General features: G+C 41.8%; 3 protein-coding genes across 3 annotated transcripts; 2 read left to right on the forward strand and 1 right to left on the reverse strand.

Moving 5' to 3' along the window:
* Window positions 1-5,803: 5,803 nt before the first annotated feature.
* Window positions 5,804-6,981, forward strand: LOC6535656. The gene has a single exon (XM_002096248.4). The coding sequence runs from the start codon at window positions 5,908-5,910 to the stop codon at window positions 6,787-6,789; it is 882 nt and encodes a 293-aa protein (XP_002096284.1). The 5' UTR covers window positions 5,804-5,907; the 3' UTR covers window positions 6,790-6,981.
* Window positions 6,982-7,150: 169 nt separating this feature from the next.
* LOC6535657 (BRCA1-associated protein) lies at window positions 7,151-9,436 on the reverse strand. The gene is made up of 6 exons (XM_002096249.3): window positions 9,290-9,436; window positions 9,033-9,086; window positions 8,609-8,957; window positions 8,374-8,544; window positions 7,519-8,310; window positions 7,151-7,458 (listed from the first exon to the last, which is right to left on the reverse strand). The coding sequence occupies exons 1-6, from the start codon at window positions 9,303-9,305 to the stop codon at window positions 7,164-7,166; spliced, it is 1,677 nt and encodes a 558-aa protein (XP_002096285.3). The 5' UTR covers window positions 9,306-9,436; the 3' UTR covers window positions 7,151-7,163.
* Window positions 9,437-9,564: 128 nt separating this feature from the next.
* On the forward strand, window positions 9,565-25,999 carry LOC6535658 (45 kDa calcium-binding protein). Its single transcript, XM_015191774.3, has 4 exons — window positions 9,565-9,754; window positions 18,408-19,581; window positions 24,884-25,568; window positions 25,674-25,999. Exons 2-4 carry the CDS (start codon window positions 19,106-19,108, stop codon window positions 25,746-25,748), a joined length of 1,236 nt encoding a protein of 411 aa, XP_015047260.1. The 5' UTR covers window positions 9,565-9,754; window positions 18,408-19,105; the 3' UTR covers window positions 25,749-25,999.
* Window positions 26,000-26,547: the final 548 nt, after the last annotated feature.

The raw sequence follows: 26,547 nt of genomic DNA on the forward strand, positions 1-26,547 counted from the left end.
ATTCAGATTTTTCCAACATGCTTTACATATACTCGCACGGCTATTTTATACCTGATATAAAACTAGTTCATCCGAAGTCGCTCAGAATTGGAGTCTTCTTCAGCAGTCACGATTTGTGCCTTCAAAACGGCCAAGTACTTAAAAAACTAGTGGAGCAACAATTCTTTGAGAAGTAAATATGGTAGGTGATGAAATTATGAAGATCCAAAGGCCTTTGACGGATTAGTACATCGGTGTTTTTTGTGGGAAGGGAAACAAAGGAACTTCACTCAGTGCATGAATATCTCTGAAGAGTACCTATACATATATCTGTATAATGGTATAGACAACGAATTTCATAGCTAATTAATAAAACAATAAATTTAGAAATCCCACACAAAACCAGTTTAAGTTGTTAACAGGTGCTTTTTCTTTATTATATATTATTTCTCTTTATGTGTGTTTATTTTTTGTTGCCTCCGTCTTTTGCTGAACAAAGTGTTTGAATGGAATTATAAATAGCAGCAAATTGTGTTAAACACACAAAAAAATAAACTTATTTTTATGATATTTTCATGCCGCAAATAAAAACGAAATGAAATCTCCTAAATAGCTCATAAAATTGCCCAAGCAAAGGGGGTTGTGTGATTGCAGAGTAGACACCCACAAAGAGTTAGGGAACCAACAATGAAGCTGATAGAGATATAAACTCCCTAAAGGATTTCGGGCAATTGTCTTTTTGTCAACAAAGATCGTTCTCCTTTGGCAAGGATTGTGCGAATATTGGGCACGATCCTTTGCAAATAAGGAAGAGGACGCTCTTGAGGGCAAAACATGGATCGCTGACAATAAACCAACAAATCATCAAATCAAAATTGCCAAACACACCGCAAAGGACAAAGGACCCGGACAAAGGATTCCCGATCGATAATCGATCATTTGGCAGTTGTGCAAAATGCTAAACAAAGGCCACAATGCAAAAATGAGGTGAAGGGGGAAGTTTTTTAGCACATAGAACCCTTTGCTTCGAGGGCTCTACAACCCAATGTTTGCCAATAATTTAATTGATAAATGATTTGATTTCTGCCAGGCATCGTCATCGATCAGAAAACCATTCAGGTATTGAAGTTTCTCCTCCATTCGAGCCCTGTCTACGTGCGATTAGCATATCAATGCGCATTCTCATAGATGAACTAATGATCAGGGGATTGTTTGGTGGTTATTGTCCCGCTACCCGATCTTCGGGGTGGCTCCTTAGCTCCTTTTCTTCGGCTCTGTCTTGTCTCTGGGTGCTGAAATTATCACGATTCCGTCCGTTCTGCAGTTGTGTCTCATCAGGCTTTGTTATGCTAACTATGAGAAAAAATGTGGCTGAGGATCTCGCCTCGCTCCTGGCAGGATCCTTGGGCCTGGGACTGTCACTTTTACTTGCAGCTTGATCGATATGATAATTAGAATGCAGTGCCCAGGAGCAGATAGGACTCTTTTTATGATAGTGCCATCTGTCTGACGTACGTGAAAGTTTCTTAGCGGGATCAGTAAAAAACGTGGATATCTTGAGCAAGCATATCAAATTGAATTTCACAGTAATGCATGTGACTATTTATCTCTTAAGACCCAATTTATTATTCGTCACAATAAGGCAGCTTGAGAGAAGTAAACATAATTTACTTAAGATAAAACCCATATCTTTATTTGATATTAACTTTATTTTAAGACGAATTATCCTCGATTTAAACTAGTCGCTACATAAATCTCAAGCAATTTATGAATTTCAAACGAATCGTTCCAGAGCAGCGCATTCCGTTTTCCGTTTGCTATTATAAATTCCCCTTTCGCTTTTCTCCCAGTGCAGTACAATCAATTTATCAGTTTTTGGGTAGGCCATTATGCAAACGATTTGCATTTGAATATTGTCTATAGGTTTTCCATGCCAAGAGATCATTTCGGTGCAGCAGAAAGGCGTCATCAAAGGCATCAATAGATTTATGGTTTCTAAACTCCAGACCCGAAATCAAAACACACACAGTTAGGGAGGCAGAGATAGGATCCGATCATCAGGGGTTGCACACAAAACATCCGGATCTCCGGAAGAAAAACCTTTTACCCCAGAGAAGGTCCTCGTTTTAGCATAAGAAAGGGATCCGTTTTTTCTCTCATAACCCATTCGCGAATGGCATTTAGTCGACTCGGCATTCAGCGATTCTTTTGGATAAACTATTTATGAAATTATTAGACAATGCGCACAATATGCGGATACACTCCACCAATTAGCCCGCTGGTTTGAACAGATCGAAGAGAATGGAAGGTGTGTATGTTTTTCCCATAACTTCTTGTTCTGCGGCATTTGCATTTGGGCCTTTTCCCCAGCTCCTCGCCAATTTCGCATTGTGATCCGCGGTATTGTTTGATTCTTATAAGGTGCGATATTGTGAAATTTGATGCGATTTTTTTTAGCTATTCTTATATCCATATTGGCACCCTTTCACTGCGTTTATATTATATTCGCACACTGGAACTGAAAGGCACACTCTGCTCTATTGTTGAGGTTTGTGGGCCCGTGTTTGGATTGATTTCCCTTTTATCGTATTGATGGTTATGTAATTGATACTTGAGTGAATATTGGCATATTGCAAAAAAAGGGCTTAAGGCATTTTAATTAAACGGTTAAGTTTCTGATCTATGAGGATTTGGGGAGCATTATATAAGTAGCATACTCTTGCACTTGAAATCTGATCTATAAACTATATTGATGCATTACACTGTTCCCCACTGAAAATAGCTAGTTTCTAACTCCCCATTATGGCCACTGAAAAGTCATTTATGATACCAGTCTAACAGATGTTGGATAAAGGTTTAACGATTTCACGGATAATAATTCCTTGTTCTCCCCTTTACTACCACTCCTTTTTTTTTTAGTGAAAATAAAGGGTTTATTGATGGGGAGACGCACGATAAGACAATTTACATTACCGTTTTTTAGTTTGTTATTTATTTACAATTTCAAAAGAATTTTATAAAAAATTGCGCAACGGGGGGGATTGTACATTAATTTTTTGTATTGTCAAAACAAATTCTTGCTTAAATTCAATTAAAAAATCGCGTTCCCAGGATATCTTTTTTCCAAAAGGCGAATCAAACAGTTAACATTGTTTACAATTACTCAAGTTTTTTACCTTTCAGCATTTACAATTTACAATTCAAATCCTTGACATCCAACACGTGTTAAAATTGTGAAAAAATAGGTTTTATTCAAAAGACAAAAAAAAAGAAATGAATTGCGCAATTGAAGGAATAAAATGGGGAACAGGATCTTACCCTAAAATGGCGCAGTAACATTTATTTAATTAACATTTTCGCGCCGCGAAAAAAACGGATAAAAAACTACAGTAACACGAGTTTACGATCCTTTTCACCAACGCGAAGAAAAAAACTTGTCACGCAGGATTTCGGTATTCAAAATAGGAAAGAAAAAAGGCGGCAAAAAAGCTGAACTCTGTCCAATTATAAACAACTTTTTTCGGTAGTCAAGCATAAAAAAATTTGGGAATCGGAAAAAAATGGGTTAAAAAACTGATGAGCCCAACAATAGGGGCTGCAAGGATGAGCATGCATCCTGATGATTTTTTTCTTCCCGTCGTTTTGGGTGCGGACACAAAAAACATCCAAAAAAGTATGCAACGGGCGGCTTTGGTTACCTAATTTGAATATTTGGCGCTGGAAATTTTCTCACGATTTTTTGTTCTCCCTGCCAGGTTACCCACAAGGCTCAAGGCACGCTGGGTTCAGGGTGACGATCAAGGATGAAGGACTCGCACAAAGACGCAGACGGCATAAGACAAGGAGCAGAAAAAAATCCGGCTTTTTTTGCCTCATTTCCATGCGGAAGCGTTTCCTTGCCGAACCACCAAGGCCTTGCAAGGGTGCCAGGACAAAAGGATGCAAGGATGCCTTAATTTATGCACAACACGTTCGCGGATCGGACGCAGCCAGTTGTCCTCAAAGGGTTGAATCACTGATCCTGTCCCAGGACATAGCCCCGCATTTGCATACGTGATCAAGTAAAAGGTTGCGTCTCGTAGCACAGGGTCAAACATCATTTTTCATTTATCCTCCGCAAAAAAAGAGGTAGAAACGAAAAAAAAACGAAAAATAGAAAATAGAAAAATACGTAAATTATTTAAATATTTTTTTCACGTCATTTTTCAGTCTTGCGCATTAGGACCCTGAAGTCCTGCGTGCTTTGAACCGTCAGCATCCTTAGAAAACTGGGTCACTTTTCTATGCAAATAGATGGCCAAGGCAGAGGGACCCACCCCGAGATCCGGACTGCCATCCTGGCACATCCTTTTGATCGCTCGTCCTTCCTTCGCATCTGTGGTCCTTCGCCTATTTATTTATCTCCTTTCCATACTCGGGCTTTGTATCTTTGAATTCGCCTCGGGCGAGTTTCTCAGTCAATGTTTGCTCATTAGTCGCGATCAATAATTTTAATTATTATAGCTTGCATCCGTCCTCAATGGCGAAAGAAAAATGTATCAGGCAGCTGTGTAAACCTTAAAGGGTTCAGAAACCTTTCGATTTATAAAGCATACAAATAGATAAATGCACTAAACTCAAATTTTAATTTTACATATTAAGGCAACTGTATAGTATGGTATTTGAAATTAGTCTGACGCAAGATAGAAATGACTATTCCAAAATACGTTTAAGATTAACTGCGCTTGCCTTATACATAAATTTTAAACGAAATGAACTAGCCCCCCGAAAATTCCAAGCTCATCGCGGAAAATTAATCAAATTATACCCTTCACGGGTAAAACAAAATAATATCCATCAATTTTTTTAAGAAACCGAAAATTATGCAAAATTTATTCAAACGCTAAAATCTAAATTTGCAAGCCCCCCCCAGTCGTTGATTTGTTTTTGTTCTCTTCGAGATGAGTTTTGTTGGCGGGAAATTAATTAATTTACTTAATTACAGACGGTCAAAGTTCGATTCCCCTTCCCCTTTCGCATGTTCTCCTTATCTGCAAACAGGTTGACTTGTGCCAAAACTCATTTTTCGAAAGCTTTCCGATTGTCCATTAGTGGGAGTTGTGTAAAAAGTCCACTTTGGTATTCGCCAACGAGTATACCCTGTACGAAAATGTCACAGCTATTTATATAACTGATAAACATAAATCCTAGAGGGTATCAGTCAATCCAGAATACCTTACCTTTCGGCGAGATGCATTTGTGTTAGAAGACACATAATGATTGATCGTGTGCCAATTGTAGACGAACGAAAAGTGGAACCGTTTGGGCAGAAAGGGGGATTGTTTGGGGGAGACCATTAGGAATTTTTTCTTTTCTTTGCTGGCAGTAAACAAAGACTGCCAAATAAATTTCATTTTTATTTGCGTTCTTTATTTGTTGTTGCTGTGGGTACGCAATTTAAGTAAATATTCGGTTTCTAGTCAAACCGGTTCGTATTGGGCAGACTTTTTGGGAATTTGTAATTCGGCGTACTGACAAATTTTATGTACGTATCTATATACATATAGTATGTAGATAGGAACCAATATATTTTGGCATGATTAAGTAGTTTTACATTCTATGGTGGCTTTTACATAAATGTGATGAATAAAATGTGATTCGCTTATTTAACTTTAACTTAACAAGGAATCTGTCTTACAATCAAAAAAGAAATACACCAAAAATATTTAACAAAACCGTGTTGCTCCTTCATATACTAATTCAAATAAATAAGTAATATACAAATAAAAATTTCATTGCTGTAATTTTAACCTAGTTGTTGGGAAACTTTTTATCGAACCCCAGTAAGCTGATGGAAACTTCAGAAGAACTTAAACAGCTAGATTCACTTAAACATATCCATTAGTATATATTATTGTGAATATTATATTATACCCTTAATCCGTAAACATGTTGGGCGGCTGCCCCGATGAGTTGCCCAATCCGCACAGGAACTGCCTGCACGAGATGCTGCAGGCGCTGATCTGCAACGACAACGATGTGAAGCGCTTGAACACGGAGCTCCGGAACCTTCACCTGGAGCTGGAGGCAGAGCTGACCAAGATTAACAAGGCGAACCAGAAGTGCGGCCACGAGAAGAAGGGCAAGGTGGTTTGCGAGAGCACCGAGGACATGACGAAGTTCGCTCAACGGATCAACAACCTGGAAGAGGTGAATACGCACTTCACCCGGCGAAGTGAGCAGATTCGAAAGCGGCGGGATAACATCATTGTCTATGCCCGCCAGTGCTTGTACGCCTACAACGAGGAGAAGTGTAAGTTCAAGTCCTTCCACGAGAACACGGTGGACTACATAAAGCGCACGGCGACACTCTCCCAAGATGCAGAGGTGATCCGGCGATGCGGCAAGGAAGTGTGCGAGCTGCATAAGCGCTTCGTGCGGGAGGTGGCCAAGCTGAAGAGCTGCGAATCGGAGCTGCTGCCCTTCTTCAAGCTTCTCAAGGAATCCGATCCGAAGGCCTACTGCGAGTGCTGCTGCTTCAAGGGATACGACTGGATGCCCAAGGGCAAGAACCTGGAGGCCGTGGATGCAATGGCTGGCGAGATCAAGGAGCAGATGGGCGACGTCCTGGTGAGAGCCTTCGCCCAACTGCACATTCATTCGCCGCAGGATCCACGCGCCTTTATTGCTGCCTATCTAATGAATCTGGATCGTAACGAGCAGGATATGAAGGAGAAGCTTAGCATTTTCCAAGCAGATCCTGTAGTGGAAGACCAGGAGCTTTCGGACCCTACATTCCACTGCGACGATATTTGTCCCAAATCCGAGTGATATCATTATCGCTCATGACACACAGATATTCGCTTAGTTACTTAATCATGGATTGCAATGAAATAAGAACTTTAAATTGGCGTACAAGTACACAGAATTTAGTGCCACCAGCGGAAATTTTGAATTGAAAAGCGGCTTCCTTTGAACATTTTATTAATTCAAAATAAAAACGCAATACATTTCGGACATATGCTTTTCTATGTGCTTAAGAGTAGTAGTAAACGTATACTAGTTTATATTTTATCCTTAAGTTTTCGATATACAAAGGAAATCACATATAGAGCTGTTAAACCTTATATACTCGGTTTGCATAGCCTTTTAAGATCGGGTAAAAATGCAGCTCGAATAAAAAGACGGCGTATGGTGGTTATGATTTATTTCTTGCGACGATTGCCGCGCCTGGAGTTTGGTTCCGGCTCCTTCTCTCCTATGCCTGTGATGGAGGCACCCGCTAGCTCCGAGTTGGCCATCTTTTGCTGATTGTCCAGAAAGAACATTATGTCGCGGAGCTGTTCTTTTAAGTCGGTCACTTCGGCGTCGTGAGTTTGCTTGAACTCGTTGTACTGCTGTTCCAAGAGTTTGTATTTGCCGTGCCAGGAGCTCTGGCTGGTCTGCAGAGCCTTTGACAACTCACGCTCTTCGTTCAGCTGCTTCTGCACCTCCTTTAGTCTGAAAAAGCACAAACTGGTTAATATTCAGTAACAACGGTGATGCAGCTTTGTTTATTACTTAGCTGTATGCTGGCCCAACTTGCGCTCCAGGTTGACCTTCTCTTTCTGCATGGTCTGCTGGAGCTGTTGAAGCTCGGAAACTTCTGTCTTAGCTTCGTTGGCGGTCGCCATATGGTTCTGCCATTCCTGCTCCAGCCGTTCCATCCGCTCCTCATAGTACTTGCGCTGTGTGTCTAGCTGAGAGGTCAGTAGGTAGGTGAATTCCATTTGCATGGAGTCGATCTTTTCCTCGCGCTCATCTTTCTCGGTTTGCGATGCCACCAGCTTGCCGTCGGATTTGTTTTGGAATAAGCGATGAACAAAGTTGTCACCGGCATAATCCCATACACTTGAAGTACCTAACTGCATGGCGAAGGTGTGATTTGTAGCCCGGAAGTGCGCAGCAGCATGACCTCCTTGGTAACGACCACAACCCACATGTCCGCAGATCAGGCATATCCACAACGAATCAGTACCCTCGCATTCCATGCACACGGAATCCTCAACCAGCCCAGGAGTTTGAACATGGCGGCACACCGGACAGGTGGAGTCACCCCATTTCATCAAGCAGCTGGCGTGAAAGGCGTGGTTGCACAATATGGTCAACACTCCATCTACACTCTCGTCCATGCGCTCCAGGCACACTGGACAGGTGGGTAGCTCGGTGTGTCCCATTGGTGGTGCTCCATGCTCACTTCTTTCCACCTCTGAGACCCAGACCGCGTGGCACAGCGAGTCCGGTTCCAGTGAGTTGTACGTAATGCCATTATAGGACTTGTAGAACTCCAAAGCTGATTCATTCGAGCGGAATCTAAAACAGATTAAATTAATAACTCTTCTTCATTCTGTAATGTCAGAGTGGAACGACTCATACTCCAGGAGCACCATGAACTGATTGGGGCTGCCGTCACGGACAATCTGGATGTGTTTGATCTCCGCATGACAGGGGGCAATAAAGTTCAGCAGGTCGTGGCAGTTAAGAGTGGCTGGCACTGCCAGCAGGCAGAGTTGGTTAGACGGAGCTTCTTTGATGGCCTTGCGCTCGCTGCAAAAAGAAATACAATAATCATAGTAAGTGAAATAGTTTATACGCTAAAGAGTAAACTCACTTCTTCTTGTAGAGGTGGATAAGACCTTTGGTCACCTCGACGATGGGATTGCCGGAGAAGTACCCTATCTCATGGGGGAACTTGGAGGCGGTGGCGCCCGCCTGGCCTTCATCGCCGCTTCGGGGAGTAATCTCCCGGGAGCTGCCCGCCGAGGGGCTGTTTACGTGCTGCACGGCGGCTACCCAGTTCATCTCCTGCTTCCTGGGTTCACTCAATTCCCGCTTCCAACGCTGGTTTGTGTACGTTTCGATGATTATGTCGCGGGACTGGCGAAGTCCGCGGTCGCGTTCCCGCTCCTTCAGCACTCGGGGATTGGTTGGATGTTCGGCGGACACAGCTCCCTCAGAATCTGTTCGAAAGTAAATAAATAATTCTGGTGAAATAAACTTCCTTTGTCTGCCGCACTCGCACCTCTGAACATTACCTTCACTGGGATCCAAATCCGTTTCGATCTTGATCACACACAATGAAATGTTTTCTAGCATTACACAGGCATACTTTTCATAAGTTTTTATATAAAAATAAGCCTAAAGAGCGTTTAAAATTTAATTTTGTTTTAATGTGTGCAAAATAAGTTTGTTGTTTTTCTATGCGAACTGGTTCGTGCGGAGCGATAAGTATATCGATAACTTCGCGACAATCGCTTATCGACAATGTCTTCCAACACTGATTGTAACGTACCAGGATTCAAGTCCATCGGAATTCAAAAATTTAAATTTTATTTCCGGCTTAACAGAGCAGCATTAAAAAACTCAAAGATTTACATCGACAGTAGAGGAAAGGAATATTTTTTCTCCTTTGAAATCGTAAATGACTAGAGCTAATAAAAGTAAAACTGAGTTCAGGTGGAACAGTGTGCTATGAAGTAACATACAACTTGTCGGCTTCGCTTGGCAACTTCGGCTGTGGCTACTTCGGATCCGCTTGGTGAGTTGGCCAAAACAAAGCCAGTGCGTTGCTGTTGCTGCTGCGTATCGGACGTGTTCGGTAGGCCAGACTTGCGTCATCCGAGATTTGGGCCATAACAAAAACAAGTTTACGTCGTCATCCCGTTCTTTCCCGCGCGCGTAAACCAAGTCCAAAAAGAGAAGCGAAACAAAAAGGCTGGCTAAAGAAAATTGCAATAAAACAATACCGAAAGCAAAAGTGAGTGCAATAGTTTTTTGTGATTTCTTGTGGTTTATTCCTTACTGTTGCTGCTGTCTGTAACCATCAGCTGCGCCTACGGTAATCACAACCAATTGATTACCATAGGCGGGGCGGGCCAAAGTCGATTGTAATTGCAATTACCAAGATTGGATCACAAAGTACATTAAACCGCACACACGTGCAACATTCAATGTACATATGGCCGCGGCCGTAAAAATGACCATCGCAAGAAGTCAACATATTGATTTTTGGTATTATTTATAAATGGGTTTGCCCATAAAACTGCTTACAAAATTCGCAACTTGCTCACCCTTCTCACAGCCGCACTCATATGCTAACAAACAAGACCGGAGATCAAAAATAGCCGTGGGTACACAGTGAGAAATCTCATGTATCTACATATGTATGTCGGATGGCCTTAATATCCTTAATATCTTTGCTATGAATTTTTTTTTGTGGTTATTAAATGTTGTTTTTAAACAAAATTTTTATATTTATTTTCGTATATATATTTTCTTTAATATTGCACTAATTTGAATTTATCAAACAGTCCATTAGCATTGTTTGAAATAAAAACATCGATGACCGCAATTTGGGGTTCCCTTGTAAAATATGAACGTTAAAACCCGATGTTCCACTTTGATGAAACTACATTTCCCCAATTTAAATATTTTCCACAAAAGTCGCGTCTTAGTTACAGCTTTTTTGGCCAGTACATGCGTGTATGAGGACGTCAGCCCATTTCTGGGTTGCTGCTGACAGCTGCCAAGTGCCAGGAGCTTGTCGTCAACAAGTCTATCAAAAGCACGTTTGTCATTTTTGTTGCACTCGCCCAGCCAGCAGGTGGTACCTCCCAGAGCCACCCACCCATTCCACCCACTCTCCCGCCCACCCACTCGACGTCTCACTATGTAAACGTGTGTGTGTCTGAGAGCTGCGATTGTGTTCGCCAATTTGAAGTTTGTTTGAAACTACATGTATTGCCCCCATCCCTGACATTCATCCCGCTCTGGCACTGAGCACTCTGCCATTTTCATTTGCATTTTCGCCGTCCCGCCGTCCCGCTTTCCCTCTATCCCGCTTTCCCCTTTCCACCGTCTGGAGAAAATCAATTGTTGTATGCAATAAACGCAAGGCGAACGGAACGGAGCCCTCCGCTGCCAGTTTTTGCAGCGGAGCCAAAATCCGTTTTCAGTTTACATAAACAGAGTTTGACCTAGCTTTAAAAAGTTGGCAAAACCATGGTTTTTGGTTTCCTTCTTACTGCTAAATCATGCCCGGCTTATATATAACAAATAAAGCAAAATAGTTTATCGATTTCTCTAATATTCTTTAATAAATGGGAGCTTTAATTAAATTGACAGACCATTTATATATGTGTATGAATATGAATTTCCCATTTTTGTGTTTCAATTTTTGTTATAAAAACCTTTAACGAATTTCAAATTCTCCCCTATGTCATTAACTTTAAACAAAGTGTGCTTAACTACACCTTTTGTGATGAAGGAAACACTAATAAATACTTCATTTATCGAGCTTCTTTTAATTACCGAGTTTATCCTAAATTGTAATCAATTATTAAAAGCAAGTTACTGGATATATATTAAGCTTAAAGCAGTTTGCTCCTGCCTTAAATTCAATAAAATGAATGTACCAAGCACCTTGCTTGCACATTTACTTAAAAGGAAATTAATTAATTAATTTAGCTGTGTGGTAATTAGATTTATAGTAGAACATTTATAATTAGTTATTCTATTTTTGTGCAGTTTGTGGAAAACTAGTTTGTTTCAAAGTGGTTTGGATATTTAAAGCGTCTGCAGCAGGATTTAAAGTAGCATCCAAGAGCTTGGTGACTTTAAAGCTTAGTTTTAGTTTACATTTCACACCTTGCAACAACCACCACCCATTCCCACCAACTGGGAACCCCCTCTACCGACGTCGACTGCGCTGCTGTTGCTTTATTCAAATTGAGTTGTTGTTTATTCATGCATTTGTTGCACTTCCCTACGGTTTATTGTTGGGCCAACACCAACGTCGGCGCAAACACCCACATAGATACACACATGCACTAGGTTCTTGTATGTTTATTCGTGGGGGAATCCCCTGCTATATGGACCCGCCCACTCGCCGCCCTCCAGCGCCCATCTTTTTCCAGGCCTGACATTTCTAGCTCGACTCAAGTGTCTGTTACGCTTAAATGTCGGCTCATAGCTACAGTTGCAGTTAAAATTACAAGCCAACTCACATGTGTGCAGATATACAAACGTGCATGTTGACATGTGGCATTTTATATATCTATATGCATAAGCAGTTTGTTTGGCTGTGTGCGAGTTGGCTCGAGTGCACTTTCACTTTTTATTCAGTCGTAAACAAAAACTGGCAAAACGACAATCGTGGTCCGTCTCTTTTACTCTCTAACTAACTTTTATATCTCTATCTCTACCATTTTCCATCGTCGCTGTCTTTCCATCTCTTTTAGACTGTTTGGAAACGCTTAGGGCAGTGCTAAAATGCAACCGGCTGAGGTAATCGCGTTTTAGTACCGATTGTACCCATTGCCATTTCAAGCATTGTAACCCTATCACCCAGTCAGACATACGAGCCCCCTCCCCTCCCGAAACACATTATAATTAGAAACGTATTTGGACCAATCGATACCATCTGGCTTAGGTAAAGGGCATACAGAATGAAAGGGCAAAGGTTCGCAACTCATATTAGGCATACGCAGAGTTGTATCAAATTAGATCTGTATGGGAAAGATAGGTGGGAAAATGTGTTTTTCATGTATTTACAAATTCCGTATAGGCCCAATCAAAATGCAATTAAACTAAGTTAGGCGCCGCACAAAGGGAGTGAGCCGAAAAATGAAATAATAAATACGGTCTGGTGGTAATCCCGAAATGAGTATTTGAGCGTGGGCCAGACACCTGGGAGTTAGCTGGGATTAGCTTCGTTAATCCACTTTGCACTAATTATCTGTGAACTAAGGCAATCTGTTTTCGTTACCCATCCCTCATCTCTGATATACACATTGTGTCCAATTTGATTGATTTGGTTGTACTAGGAAAACTTATCTTCTCAGCTATGCAATTGGGGTTTTTGCAACTTAAGCCATCCATCAATGTCAGCAGATTTCGGTTGCCAGAAATGAAGTAGGTTAATTAAAATAGTATTCTATATACATAATAAAGAATCCCTAGTTACTGAGTTTTGTCCAAGAAGTCTGTAATTGGAAAAAGTCCAAGAGCTCTATTACCAAATACCGAAAGAAGAGGATAAGCAAGAGGACAAAGATGAAGACGAAGAGCAAGGGAATGAAAAGGGCAACCATTTCAATAATCCAAACAGTAATCAATATGCAACTCAGACTCCAATTTCCTTTGGCCCCAAAGTTCGTTCGGTTCCATTCTCGTTTCACCATCCAGGGAACACCTAATAAAAGCTTATTTGCATATGAATGCCTCGTCGGTTAAGGGAATTCAATGTGTAAATTGCTCAAAAATTTGAGATGAACTTCTTTCGGGGCGGCGGATGGTCTGGGAACTCTTGGGTCTACCTTGCATCTCATCTGGCTGACTGGGTGTGGACGTGTGCTGGAGATTGACATCCGGGAATGTCCTGGCCCCGAATGCAAACTGCCTCTGCGTGTGTGTGTGTGAGTGACGCAGTTTGGTCGTCTGCACTCATTTATTTGTCTCCACGTCGAGGATTTTGCATTCAAGTGCATCCCAGGTTTTGTTGTGCACTTTGCCGGGTCAGCCGTTACTCATTCGCCTGCTTTCCGTGCCCTCCTGTCCGGCGGAATTGCTGTGCTGATGGTGATGAAGCCACCTGCTGCGATGTAACAGAAATTGCTCTGCATTGCAGGGACAACTCTGCGTATACGCGCGTCCCGCCAAACAAACACTCTGTTTTTAAGTCACTATTTTTCAAAACGGATGCTATAACACCCTTTTGAAAAGCTTATGCAAACAAAACGGGTAATCCACTTTATAGTATATAAATCAAAAAAGGGTATGCCTGCAATTTTATAGGCTTACGGTATATCGAATTTTAAACAAGATATGAGAAAACCCAATAGTCAATATCCAAATTCTTTTGTTTTAATTCTTACTATAAAGTTTGTAAATATTATAGTTTATTTGTTTAGAAATTAATTTCCCTCAAAGTGCTTGCTGTATTGTAAAAAATAAGTATTTGAAAAGCTTCTTTTATTGAAATCAAGTCATTTCATTTTTAAAGGGTAAAAAAGTCGAGCTTCACTATTTCAGGAAACCATCTTTTCACCTCTCCAGTGGGTATTTGCATTGGCAGTGCGCTTTTTCGGCATTTTCATTCTCTACAAACAACAAACAAATCAACTTATTTGCTTGTTCCAGCCCCTTTCCCCTGCCTTTCATTTCTTTGGTTGTTGGTGTTGGTTGCAGGTGGTTTGCTTAACACTGATTGAGTGCAGTTTTCGCATACATCAACTGGCAGCCGACACACACACATTCCCAAGTCGACCGGCTTTGACTTTGGCCAGAAGAAAGGTTGATTATGGCCACAAAAAAAAAGGAGTGGAATCACTTAAAGAATAAAATATGAATATCAAGAACGAACGAACGCGGCCTGTTTAAAAGGAATTAAATAATTTGCCACGAATATTTCCCCTAATCACCAAAACAGGGAAAACTCCTTTGCTAATTGGAATAAATGATGGCCCTAATTGCTTCGAGGAGCTTCAACTCGAGTTCATTAAAAAGTTAAATTAATCTATCAGCCATCAGATGCCCCGCATTCCTTTGGCCTTTTCCTCCGATAATCCTTTTCAACATCAACATTATTACCATAAACATCAGTGGTCGTCAAATCGTTTCGAGTTTTAATTGAAATGTCAGAGTCTCGAAAATTGTTTTGGGCAAAAAATTGAATTGAATTTTCCTATGCATATTTTATGGAATTTTGCAATTTTGTAGTGTTGTCCTTGTCGTTGTCATGGTTTCAGCTTTATTGGCCGTCGGTGCTTTGCCTGGATTTTGGAGATTTTGTTGATGTTCAATTAGGAATAGAGATAGAAACGGGCTAAATAGACAGATAGTTTTATGTGGAGATAGTTTGCCGAACGAGTTATTCATTATTAATGCAATTGATTAGCAATCGTTACATATATCTGCACGAATTAAAACTGACATGGATTGCGTGTTTGCCCAATGGAGGATGACTATTTCGTTGTGTAATGGCTGTAATTCTGATGTTTAACCTTAAATTTGTCATGGTTTCCGAAATTAAAGGCCTTCCTTCCACTTTAGCTTTATTTACCATAATAGTAGTAGTATTAAGTATCCAGTATAAAGCGACGTAAAGGCTTACAAATAAAAGTAAAAATCAATGTATACAATTGTTTAGTTTCGTCAACGTAAAGGTAAATATCAATTGCAAAAGCTCTAGAAGCCTTATACAGAAATATTTGAGATAGAAAAAATACAAATTAATTATTTCTCTTTTAAAATGTATCTCCTTTTTTAACTTCGCTTAATATTTCGTATTTAAGATACAACATGACTTTCCACAAACTTACACAACCTTACCCATTCAATTTAAGCTCCTTAAAGTGCTGGAGTGCAGCAGGAGCTCTTTTCGCAGAATGCACTATCCGGCCAGTCAATATCTCGGCATTTTCCATCTGAGATTAGCCTCCGTCCATCTCGATTCCTGCATCGCTCAAACATTCTTGAACCAGGAGTATTTAAGTTATCTTTGTGCTGCTGCGAACTGCATTTCTCTTGGCGCAAACAAACATTCCCATCAAACTGTTATCCCATCTCGACTGGCCAATCAACCATCCTGCCCCAGCGCCCTTCCAGCGGGATAGATCCATCAATGGCTGAGCAAACATTTCATCATCGTCATCGTTATCATCGATTTGTAATGGTCGGGGAAGAGAAATGGGAGTGGGGAACCGGGGAATTCCCCATGGCTCTTCCCATGTCGACGGCGCAGCTTTCGCCAAATCAAATCTTTAAACTTGTGCAGCCAACCAGAGCTTATCGCAGAATTCCCAGGCAGATACGAGTACAGCCCCGTTTCACTGCACCACCACCCCCAGCAACATTTTGTGCCACTTGTCTGGCAATAGTTTTGCAATAAAGTTTAACGCATTTTTTTAACCCGCATTTCTCGTTTCATCCTCCGCTCCTTTGCCCAGCAATTTTTGCTACATCATCGATTTTTATTGAAATTGACACTATCTTTGGGGCCCGAGGGGAGCGGTGGGACTAAGGGGCCTCCTTATCGTTGGCGTTAAACATGAATCCGTATAACAATCTCATTGCGAGGGACACTTTTAATGAGCAGCAACTGGAGCGGATCCACTTTGTTTCCTCGGAAATGGGAGATGAGAGATGGGGCAAATGCAAAATGGCAGGCAAGTAAAAAGTTCTTATAAAGTTTCTAATTGGATTTGATTTCCCGATATGAACGTAAATTTGATTAAAAAATCTTCCTAGCCGAGTGCTCCTCCATTTGTCTCTGCCTCCATAGCTCGCTCGCTCGTTCCCTGGTCGATTTTCATTAAGGTTGCACAGAAATTTCATTAAAAATTTATTACCAACTTTTTCCTCCATCCCCCCTTTTTTTTGTTCTGCTCCCTTTTTTTTCTCCTATGCCATCTGTTTGGGCGTGCGGACAAGCTAATAACCAACAAAAGTTCACAGAGACATAAAACAAGGCTGCAGCTGAAAGGGAGAAACAAAAGCAAATGCGAACGAGAAGCAGTTAATAAAAAAAGAAAGCGAGAATAAAGAAATGGAAATGCCAAACGAACAGTAAAAGTGGCAACAACGAATCGCAATGGCCAAATGTAGCTGGTCAACACAGCACCACAGTAGCCACAGTAGCGATGAATGTAACATTTGCGACTCGCTAACGCGTTTCCGAGTGTTTGAAGGAGTTTACGCCAGTGTATCTAGACACAAAACAAAATATAGTTAACCATATGTAGTAATACGTAAAACTATGGGAAATAGCTTATAATGATGTGTAAAAGTATGCTACGGAAATCAGAACAAATGAAACCAAAGGAATTCCCAAAAATACCATTGCACACCTTCTTGAAACTTTAAAATTTCTATGTGCAACAAATTATTTTGGAAAATATCGTGAAAGTGAACCCATTGTTTTTGGCCCTTTTAATCGAATGCTAGGTGATTCTTGTTAAAGAATAGCCAGCATGGCTCACAAGCATAATTTTTCCATGTGCACAATGGGTTCCAAAAGACTTCCAAGCTCAACTGGTTTTGTGTTGGCCAATAAAAGAGAAGAGCAAGAGTGGTATGAAGACAAGAGCAGCCATCGAAACGAAAGCAAAATTAAACGACGCGAGACAATAGCGTTAAAAAGTGTGGCAACAGACCAACAACCCAGGGCCAAAAAAAAAAACAACTCCAACAGCATGTGAGATCATAAAATTCACACAAATGTGCAGACCCACGAACACATGTGCAGCATATCCAGAAACGCAAATTGAGTCAGTAAGTCAAATCGAATTGAATATGAGTGCGGAGTGGGGAGTCGGTGAATTTCCATCGACATATGTGGATGTAGCTCGGTGAATGGAAAATGGCACATATACTATATCTACATATACAGGGGTAAATATCTGATTAAATTGCTCTCACTACGGGAAATCGGGATGGCAAATGTTGACAAGCAATTCCAATTTTAATGGATTACAGTTCAGTTGGTACTTTCATAAATATAAATAGAACCAATGTAAGCTTCGAATGCTTAATTCTCTCTCTGCCCTCGGCAGAGTTCATTAAATCCGTCACGAACTCAGATTACTACTCCATTCATTCAAATTGTGGTTTTGTTGCCACATTAACGACGGCCAAAATGAAAGATTTTATGGTGTACCTATTAAAATGAACAACTTATCTTTTGTCTGGCCTAAGCTTGTCTCATCTGAACCTCATCTCATCTGATCTCATTTACGACTTCTGTTTTAGTACCATCTGTTATGTAAGTCATTAGGTTGGCCTTATTTTATGGCTAAAATCTAATCCCATACCAGTTCTGAATCCCTCTTCTTCAATAATGAGAACGAAGGGAAATTTATGGGACTTTCTAATTCGCTCGTTGGATGCTTAATGGCGGCATCTCCTCTCTGCTGCTCCTGGCCTTTTTTTGATTTGCCCCCATGAGAGCCCATTGAAGTGAAAAGATTTTCAATGGCTAATTAATAACTTTAAGGGGGAAATGGCAGAAGGGGGGAATGCACTCAGCTGGAGACCATAAATTCTTGACTAAAGTGGGCGCTCTAAAAAGAGCAATTTATTCGCCCAAGGCTAAGAGTGATAAAGTGTGTAAAAAATACTACGTGAGTTGCTCCTGGGAATATTTTAATATTATATATTATGCAATTTTTTGTGTCTAGGTTAGGTCTTTCTTTGCTAAAATAACGCACTACGTTCATAAAAATTTGACTAGTTGTAGACTTGAATTGCACTCTTTTGAATTGGTTTACATTTAAAATGCCATTTCAATTGAAACCCACTGACTTTGCGACACTAAATTTGTATACCCACTGACCCGAATTCGCAATGAGAAACGATTTCCCTAACTTTACTCATGGAAAATCCATTTCCTTTTCTTTCCTTCTGCTCCACAGACCCATCGCCACCGCCATAGCCATCGCCATCAGCATTATCAGCGCGCATAATGGAAATGGCGCTCCTAACAATCATGTAAAATTGGTGTAAAATGCAGACGAGATGGAGACCCGGAATGAAGGAAATGGAAGTCGTGCGAAAGGCAATAACACATCAAATTGGTATTAGAAGTTGTTACTTCGACGCCCCACGCTAGCTACATTTATATATTAAAAGGGGGCGGCAGTAGGGCGTGGCCACGGTGATACAAATTGCAGGAGCAGGATCCGTAACATTTCGCCTGCCTGCCGCTGGTTGCTACATAAAAGTCAATTAATGTACAATTACAACAACGTCAGGAACACCAGCAACAGAAGAAGCAACGAGCTCCAAAAGGCACAGAAAGCACAGAAATAGGAGAAAGTGGGGTGCTGAGGAGGAGCAGAAATTACTGCAAATTACACGCAACGAGTCTTGAAAGCTGCGGTCCAAGTTGGAGCAAGATCCGGAAGCCGAGTGGATCGAGGAGGAGGAGTCGGTGTACCAGAACCTAGAGCTGGTCCCATCAACGCCATCACAGCCTCCCAGTCGCCATCCCCAACCCCATTCCCAATCCCGTTCCCATCACCATCAGCCACTCCACTGCCATCTATTGTCCAGCGGTGGCGGCGACAACAACAGCGATAGCGAAAGGGACGACGAAGGCGGCGGCAACAAAATGACTTTCGTTAACAAGCTGAGCAAAAGCTTCCGCTGGCTGCGCTGCTCGACATTGTGCGCAATTTTGTTTTATATGTTCTTCATTGGCCTGATCCTGCACAGCACCAGCCAGAAGCTGCAGCAGCAGCTGAAGGAGCAGGGAACCAGCAGCAGTAGCAGCAGCAGCAGCAGTAGCAGTAGCACGCAGGCAGACACAAAAATGGCGCCCAACGTCGGGCATAATGGCGCCCAGCGTTGGCCAAATACGCTGCAGGAACTGGAGAAGCAGCAACAAAAACACGAGCAAAAGCTGAGGCTCCAGCCTGTGGCAAGCAATTTGGATTCTGGGAACAAGAATAACCAGCCGCAGCACCAGTCCCATCCCCATCTGCAAAAAGTGCAAAATGCCAGCAAATCCCCTAACCAGCCAGAAACAGTTATTTTAGCGGCCAGCAATGTGAATGAGAAGCAAATACTGGCAAAAGCTTTCAAACGGTAAGTTTTCCCCCATTCGCCTCTGAGTTATGGCCTTGGTTCTGGGCCTCGGTTTGTTCGGTTTGTTCGGTTGATAATTTGGCACTAGTTCGGTGGCTCCTTTATTGTTGCGCACGACGCAACGACGATGTTGCCTGCGGCTTTTATCGCCTCAACACTCTGACTCCTCGCAAATCCCACATTCAGTGCCCCCCTTGATAACTGGGTGTACGACAAATTGTAAAAATTAGTGGCAATAGCAACAGCAGCTGGAATTGATGGATGTTCCGTCGCAGGCAAGGTTGGCCGGGTCAGATTCGATCAATAAGGATACGGACTGAGATTTGGTGACTGCCATGGTTTTGATTTGTTTCGAGCAATCAGGGTAATCGAATTACAAGTTTGCCGCAAAGCGAAGATAATAAACGTTGATTGAAAAGTCTGCTTGTCTAGTATTAAATTAAATGAGTCCCAGGAGAGTTGGAGAACCCAAGGGCACGGACCACTCTTTTCAGGAACCTATGAGTGTATTTAATAATCCCCATATTTACATAACCACTTCCCCACCAGCCTTTTGCCATCTCTTAATTGGTTTGCCGGACGGCGTCCCGATTTCTCTCCTCCTGACTTGCACTATTCCCCTAATTACTTAAACAAGGTATATAAAACGTTCTCAGCTCCTGCACAAGCGATTAGGCAATTGGCCAATTACTTGGCTTCACTAGAGGTCGTAATAGATTACTTGATGGTTGCCAGTGTTTTGGGGCCAGAGGTGGTCAGACGGAAACTGAAAAGTTTCCAGTCATGGTCCTGAGTGAAATTGCAATTTGATGCTCTGGGGTTTTTGGGGGTAATCAGGCAGTCAGTATGTCAGGAATTTCCCAACCAAAAACAGCAATGGAAATACAAAAATAAAACTTGAGGTGTTGAAAAGAATTTGAGAGAAAATACATTTTGGGGGCAAATAACAGAGGGAAATCAAACTGTCCCTGCCGATTCATATTTATTCGACTTCTTAGTTGCCAAACTTTTGGCCTCCTTTAGCCAGTGAAAGCAGTAAGAGCAGTAAAAGCAGTCAAAGTTGCGGTTGGTAAACTTAAAAAGTCTTTTGGCCAAACTCATTTCAATTCAATAAATGATAAAGCAGAAATCCCTCCTGCTGTTGCGATTTGCGAATTTAAGGATGTCTGACTGTGACCTCGATCAGTTTAACTCTTTATGACCATAAATACCAGCTGAGATATCCTGTGTACTTTTGCTACTAATAAGAAATTATGTAAGTTCAATTAAGTCTGAGGCAAAGTGAATGATAGAATTTGTGGGCTTAGATTGAATGTTTGGTAAAGTCCGGATACTCTGAATGGGGTAATTAAAATTTTATGCCAGACATAATTATGTTAAAATGATCAAGTACATTGATATGAAATCATAGTTAAGCGTCGTGGTAAACCGAGTATGTACATATATTTGAATGTGCTCTCCTTTCTCATTGAAGGTTCCACATTTCATTCAGTTTTGCAGATGGGCTCTTAAGTACTGTGCTGCTTTCACCTCATTGCATTTTCTGATTGGCCCAAGGCCATGGGCATCCCTCCTCCGCCCACTTTTCCGTTTCTAACGACCTTCGGTTGATACGATAACCAGTTAAAACCCCCGAAGGCATCCACCAGAAAGCTGTCCATCAGGAGAGCAGTGGCTGGGCAGCGGTGTCCGTCAGTAAACTGAAACAGGGGAGAGCTTAAAGCAAATACGAATTTGGAGGTTCCGACACCAGAACCAGAGTTTTTCAAACTCCGTGCGGCAGTCGGTCAGCAATCTCTCCGGGGAATTTCACTTTGCCGGGTGGCCCGAAATCCGGATTCAGCAGTGTCCACATTTGTTTGTAGACAAATGGCTGCGTGCCTATATGGCCGCACATATTTGCACAGCATTTATTAATATTTGACGAGGGATAACATTTAAAACCATCGACACCCGAGGGAGTCGCAATTCATTCGATTTTCGCTCAGACGAAATTAACAGTATTTGTACGAGTATAGCATTTGTTGCGCCGCTTATTTGCTATTTATTTAAGCCTGGCCGAAATATGTAGGTGCCGATATATTGAATTACGAACAATTCTCGGACAATCGAGTTTAAATCATATAATCAAATTCAAATTCCGGTAAAAAGCAATTAAAGTGAAACAGAAGCGAACACTAAATGGCTTTTGTGGCACGCTAAATATTCGGATCTTTAAGGTCCCTCGAGGGTGAAGTGAGAAATGTTGGGCTTTCCACATGTCCCCTTCGCATTAAACTGCAATTAAACTGACCAGAAAATTTTGTGATAATTGCGTTGCTGCCTGAAATTAATAGCCATCATTTAGCGGAAGGCCCGACACCAAAACCTCGTACTTTGCGATCCCATCTCCCCTGGCCCGTATGCAAATTCCATTTTAATAATGCGGTGACAGTGGGCGTGAGTTTCGCCGTTCTTTCGTGGAAGTCCTGTTCATTTTTAGGAGCAATTAAATTTTATCTGCAACTGTCGCCTCATCTGGTCGTTGAAAGGGACATTGTTATAAATTTTAATTGTAAACCGTTGTGCTTTCGGTTGTGCTACCTCTTCGGGCTCCTCTTCGATCCTGGGTCCCATTCGGTCCCCTGTGGGCAGTCACATGCCATCGACAGTTGGCAGTTTTGCAGTTCCAATCTCATTCCCCATGCATGACCGAACCGACCAGTGAGGCGGGCTAATGTCCTGTCCAGTGTCCTGGTATCCAGTGTCCTCTGTACTCGTGCCCGTGTGTCCAGGCTGACTTTTGCATCCAATTAGGCCTGCCTGCGGCTCCCGCAGCCTGCCACGCCCCCAGCTAACGCAGCGCCCCCTCATTGATTGGGCGTTGTGCTAAAATTGCACACTTCCTTTTTCGCCGTCCTTATCCCTTTCGCTCTTCCTGTGCGAACGCACCAAACTATGCAATAAACTTTGGCCCAAAGTTAGCGCGCAGCACGCGGAAAACTTTTTTTCACTCAAGTTTTCCTATTGTTGTTAGTGTGCTTGGTGAGTGTGTAGTGCGGTAATGTGATTTATGTGTTTTTCTTTTTTTCTGGAAAAGTTAACACCTTAGAACTCGAACTGACTTGTTAAAAATACTTATTTTAGTTTCTCTAATGAGGTTGAAACGGTTGAAACTTTTTAATAATATTTAATTTAATAAACTGGGCAAGCTTCGAAGATTTATAATATAAGTTTGGGACAGAAAAGCGATTGAAACAGAAAACGTGCTTTAAACTTTACTTGAAATTCTAATTATTAATAAAAGGCGATTAAAGTATATACATATTTGTTTATACGATAGTGCAACATCCATGTCCGTATGTCTGTCCGTTCGGCCGTCCGTATGAGCTTAAGATCTCAGGAACTATATCTAAATACGCTGATTTTCTTTATTTGATTATTTGTCTGTCCAGTTTCTATCGGTAGGCCAAAATATAACTATAATCAACTAAAAAGTTACAATTGGTCAAGTTAACTTTTGCGAAACAGAAAGTTCGAATCAATTTAAGCCAACGAAGTGTCTTTACCATAAGCCCAAAGACATTAGAACTTGCAGTTAAGGCAAAAGGCCTAGATAAACAGTCGAAATCAAGTTTGAAGTAATCCCATTAAATTTTCAGCAGTTGGTTTTAACTTCTGCCATCAGACCTCAAAGCAAAACAGCCACCCAGAAAGAGAAGGATGTGAAAGAGTTGAACGGATAAATGCGAACACAAGTTCGCCACAGACTGGTGTATATGCAATCAAATAATAGTTTTATGCTAGGCATCCTGCTGTCCAAATCCTTAGACAGGATCCTCCCAAAAACAAGCTGCTGGAATCACGGCTGTGGCACAAGCAATTGGCCAACTTCAGTGGAACCGCAGGCTTATGCAAAATGCACTTTGCGCTTTGTAACAAATCCCCAAAACCCCCTTACCTCCCAACCCGCTACCACCCACCTGCCATCGCAAGCGGGCTTTTAAACCGTGTACTTTCCCCTTTTTCGGTCCGTTCTCAAAGCCTCATTGCAGAGGAATGTACGAATGCTAAAGTTGTTCCCATTCGCATTTTTTGCGAGTCAATTTCTTGCACGTACAAGACGCCAAAGGAAGAAACGCAAAGCCGGAAAACTTTGTTTTTATTTTCGCCGACTTAGCAGAGCTTCCCTTGCCTCATCTTCCTGATCCCACTTGAAAAAGACTCTGGCGGCGACCGCAAACGTTTCCCCATATATATTTCAGCCAAGCTGGAGGACTGGAGGAGTGAAACGTGACCGAGAATAAGAATTAGGAGGGCGCACCGTCAAAACGAAGAGGCAACTTGAAACCGTTTTAGTTGCAACTTTATTTATTTATCAACTATATGCTAATGAAACCACTGTGCGGTGGCTGCTTCCTCTTCATCTTCTGCTGCTGCTGCTGCCACTTCCGTTTCCGCTGTGTCCCCACATACATATACATGTACATTTATATAACGTATACGTACAAGCAAACACAATTCCAGGCACAAACAATGGGACCCGCTCCTTTGCCATCCGCTGATTATTCCAGTGGTTAGCTGCTCTCTTCCCGTCACTCCTACTTCCCCATTTTCCCTGCTGCCCTTATTCCCCTCCCCTTCCGAGTCACAATAAGAAGCTCTAATATCTGACACCTGTTTTGGGCATTCGCACTTCATTTCGGGGGATGCTGAACACTTGAAAAAATTCTGAGTTGCAACGCAGAAACAAAGTAATAATTAGGTTTTCTTGTGCCAATCAAATCACGACAAAATTAAAAGTCATATGCTTTCATTTCGTTTGTAGGTAATAATAATCTTGTTTATGAACGTTTTAATTATGCTCCCTGAAACAAAAGGTATATATATGTATTAATCAAATAATAATAAATAAAATCGAGCATACAGTGTATAATAAGTAAATAAATAATAAATAATATCACCACGATTAACCTATAGTAATTAGCTTTACCTATTTTTAGCGTGCAATCGCAGCCTGCGGTCCTGAGAAATCATTAGACAGCTGTCATATGCAGCATTTGGTGGTACCTCATCTGTGCGGTTAGGCAGAGGTGGATGTCTGGGGATTGGGGTAAGGTGTGTTCCACATTGGGGGCGAGACAAGTGGGCAGCAGGGAATTCTTGAGAAATGTCTAAGGGGGCTTTTAATGTATAATGTACAGTGGATTAGGCCTTCGTAACCAAGTTATGCTCCGAATTATTCAGAAAATGTTTCTTTTTCCACTCAATTTATGAAAATATATTTTATATTGCTATTAAGGCTATTATCACTTCATTTCAGTGCCGATCGAAGTCGAGATGGCATTGTGTCAATCCAGGAATTGGGGCAGTACATAAACCGCCGGATTGTGGAGCACATAGATGAGGCGATTATGAACAATGCCCGGGAGTTCCGACGCGTGGATATTGGTCCTGCGGATGGTCTGATCACCTGGGACGAGTACCATCGGTTCTTCCTCAGGGAGCACGGCATGACGGAGGCGGACATCGATGAGCACAGCGAGATTCGCCACACGGCGCTGAATCGTAGGGCCAGGGAGGATATGATGAGGGACAAGGCCCGGTGGTCGGAGGCAGCTCGAACCGATCTGTTCACACTGACCATCGATGAATACCTGAGTTTCCGCCACCCCGAGTCCAGCGTATCCAATCTTTTGGAGCTGGTCGATGATCTGCTGCGCCAATTCGATCAGGATGGAGACGACCAGCTGACCCTGGAGGAATTCTCCGATCTAAATGTGGACGATGACGACGATCTGATGCGGAAATCTCTGATATCCAAGACATTGGTGGAGCGACGGGAGGAATTCAAGCGGATCATCGATAAGAACCACGACGGCAAGGCCGATCGGGGTGAGCTTCTGAACTATGTAAACCCGAAGACTCCGCGGTATGCCCTCCAGGAGGCGGCCACTTTGTTCAGCCTGTGCGACGAGAACAAGGATGAGCTGCTGACCCTCAAGGAGGTACGATCCCGGAAGTATTGGAATTCAATTTTTCAGTCTTAATAATATTTTTATTTAGTTGGTTCAGTTTTGGCAATAATATTATTTTCAAATCTTCATGTGCAGATGACTGACCATGCTGAGATATTTCTGCAATCCAAGATGATCGACACGGCGAACAGTTTCCACACAGAGTTCTAGCTTAATCACTAAACCTTTACCCCTTTAAGCATTTATAGTGATATTAATTTGTAAGTTCTGGCACCTAAAACAGCTAGTTTAGTAGCAAAGCGTCATTTTGTAATTACTTTCTTTGAACCACTTAGATCAAATGTAAAGCATGAGAAAGAAAATCATTTCCTGTGTGATTTTTCAATAATTAGCGTTTAAGGATGCAAAGCAAACCATATTTGACACAAATACTCCGAATAAATATACGTAATTGTACGGAATTACGGAGGCGTGCGTTTTTCTGGGATTAAAGCGTACACCCTCCCATTTAATTAGCCAATTACCTCGCCCCTTTTATCTCTGATTACAAACGATTTTGGCCCCTTAACAAAGTATGAAATTAAATTTCAGCCGCCATCGAAATCCCTTTAAGGATATCTTCCATTTGAGCTGACAAATCACTCCACATTAAGGATAAGTCCTTGTTCAATTTGTTTGTTTCGTGCTGTCTCGGCTCCTTGCCTGTTCACTGATGATAAACAAGGCAGGGGACTAATGATAAATAAGTGTCACTTGCAAAAATTTCCATGGAACCCTGTTGCCCCTCCCTTGACAAAGGTGGATAAATATCCTTGAGAGAGAATTTTACAAGCAATTGACTTTCTGATGGGTGTTAATACCTCTCTAATCTCCCCATTTATCCGTCCAGGCTCTCAAGGAAAGCATTTAAAATATACGGCAAATAGTGATGGATTAGTTGTGCTAAGCTACGAACAGGAGCATCAACCGGATGCTCTGGCTACGTGACGTTTGTGTGCCGGCGGAGAAT

This window comes from Drosophila yakuba, chromosome 3R (genome assembly GCF_016746365.2).
Source record: "Drosophila yakuba strain Tai18E2 chromosome 3R, Prin_Dyak_Tai18E2_2.1, whole genome shotgun sequence".
In the NCBI taxonomy this organism is placed as follows: Eukaryota; Metazoa; Arthropoda; class Insecta; order Diptera; family Drosophilidae; genus Drosophila; species Drosophila yakuba.

Bases quoted from the DNA above. Each gene is read 5' to 3' on its own strand.
- LOC6535657 (XM_002096249.3), bottom strand. The intron at 8,545-8,608 runs GTGAGTTTACTC...TTCTTTTTGCAG, and splicing joins ATCCACCTCTACAAGAAGAA to CGAGCGCAAGGCCATCAAAG. The intron at 7,459-7,518 runs GTAATAAACAAA...GTGCTTTTTCAG, and splicing joins TTGGGCCAGCATACAGCTAA to ACTAAAGGAGGTGCAGAAGC.
- LOC6535656 (XM_002096248.4), top strand. From the start codon at position 5,908: ATGTTGGGCGGCTGCCCCGATGAGTTGCCCAATCCGCACAGGAACTGC.
- LOC6535658 (XM_015191774.3), top strand. From the start codon at position 19,106: ATGACTTTCGTTAACAAGCTGAGCAAAAGCTTCCGCTGGCTGCGCTGC. The intron at 19,582-24,883 runs GTAAGTTTTCCC...ACTTCATTTCAG, and splicing joins CTGGCAAAAGCTTTCAAACG to TGCCGATCGAAGTCGAGATG. The intron at 25,569-25,673 runs GTACGATCCCGG...CTTCATGTGCAG, and splicing joins AGCTGCTGACCCTCAAGGAG to ATGACTGACCATGCTGAGAT.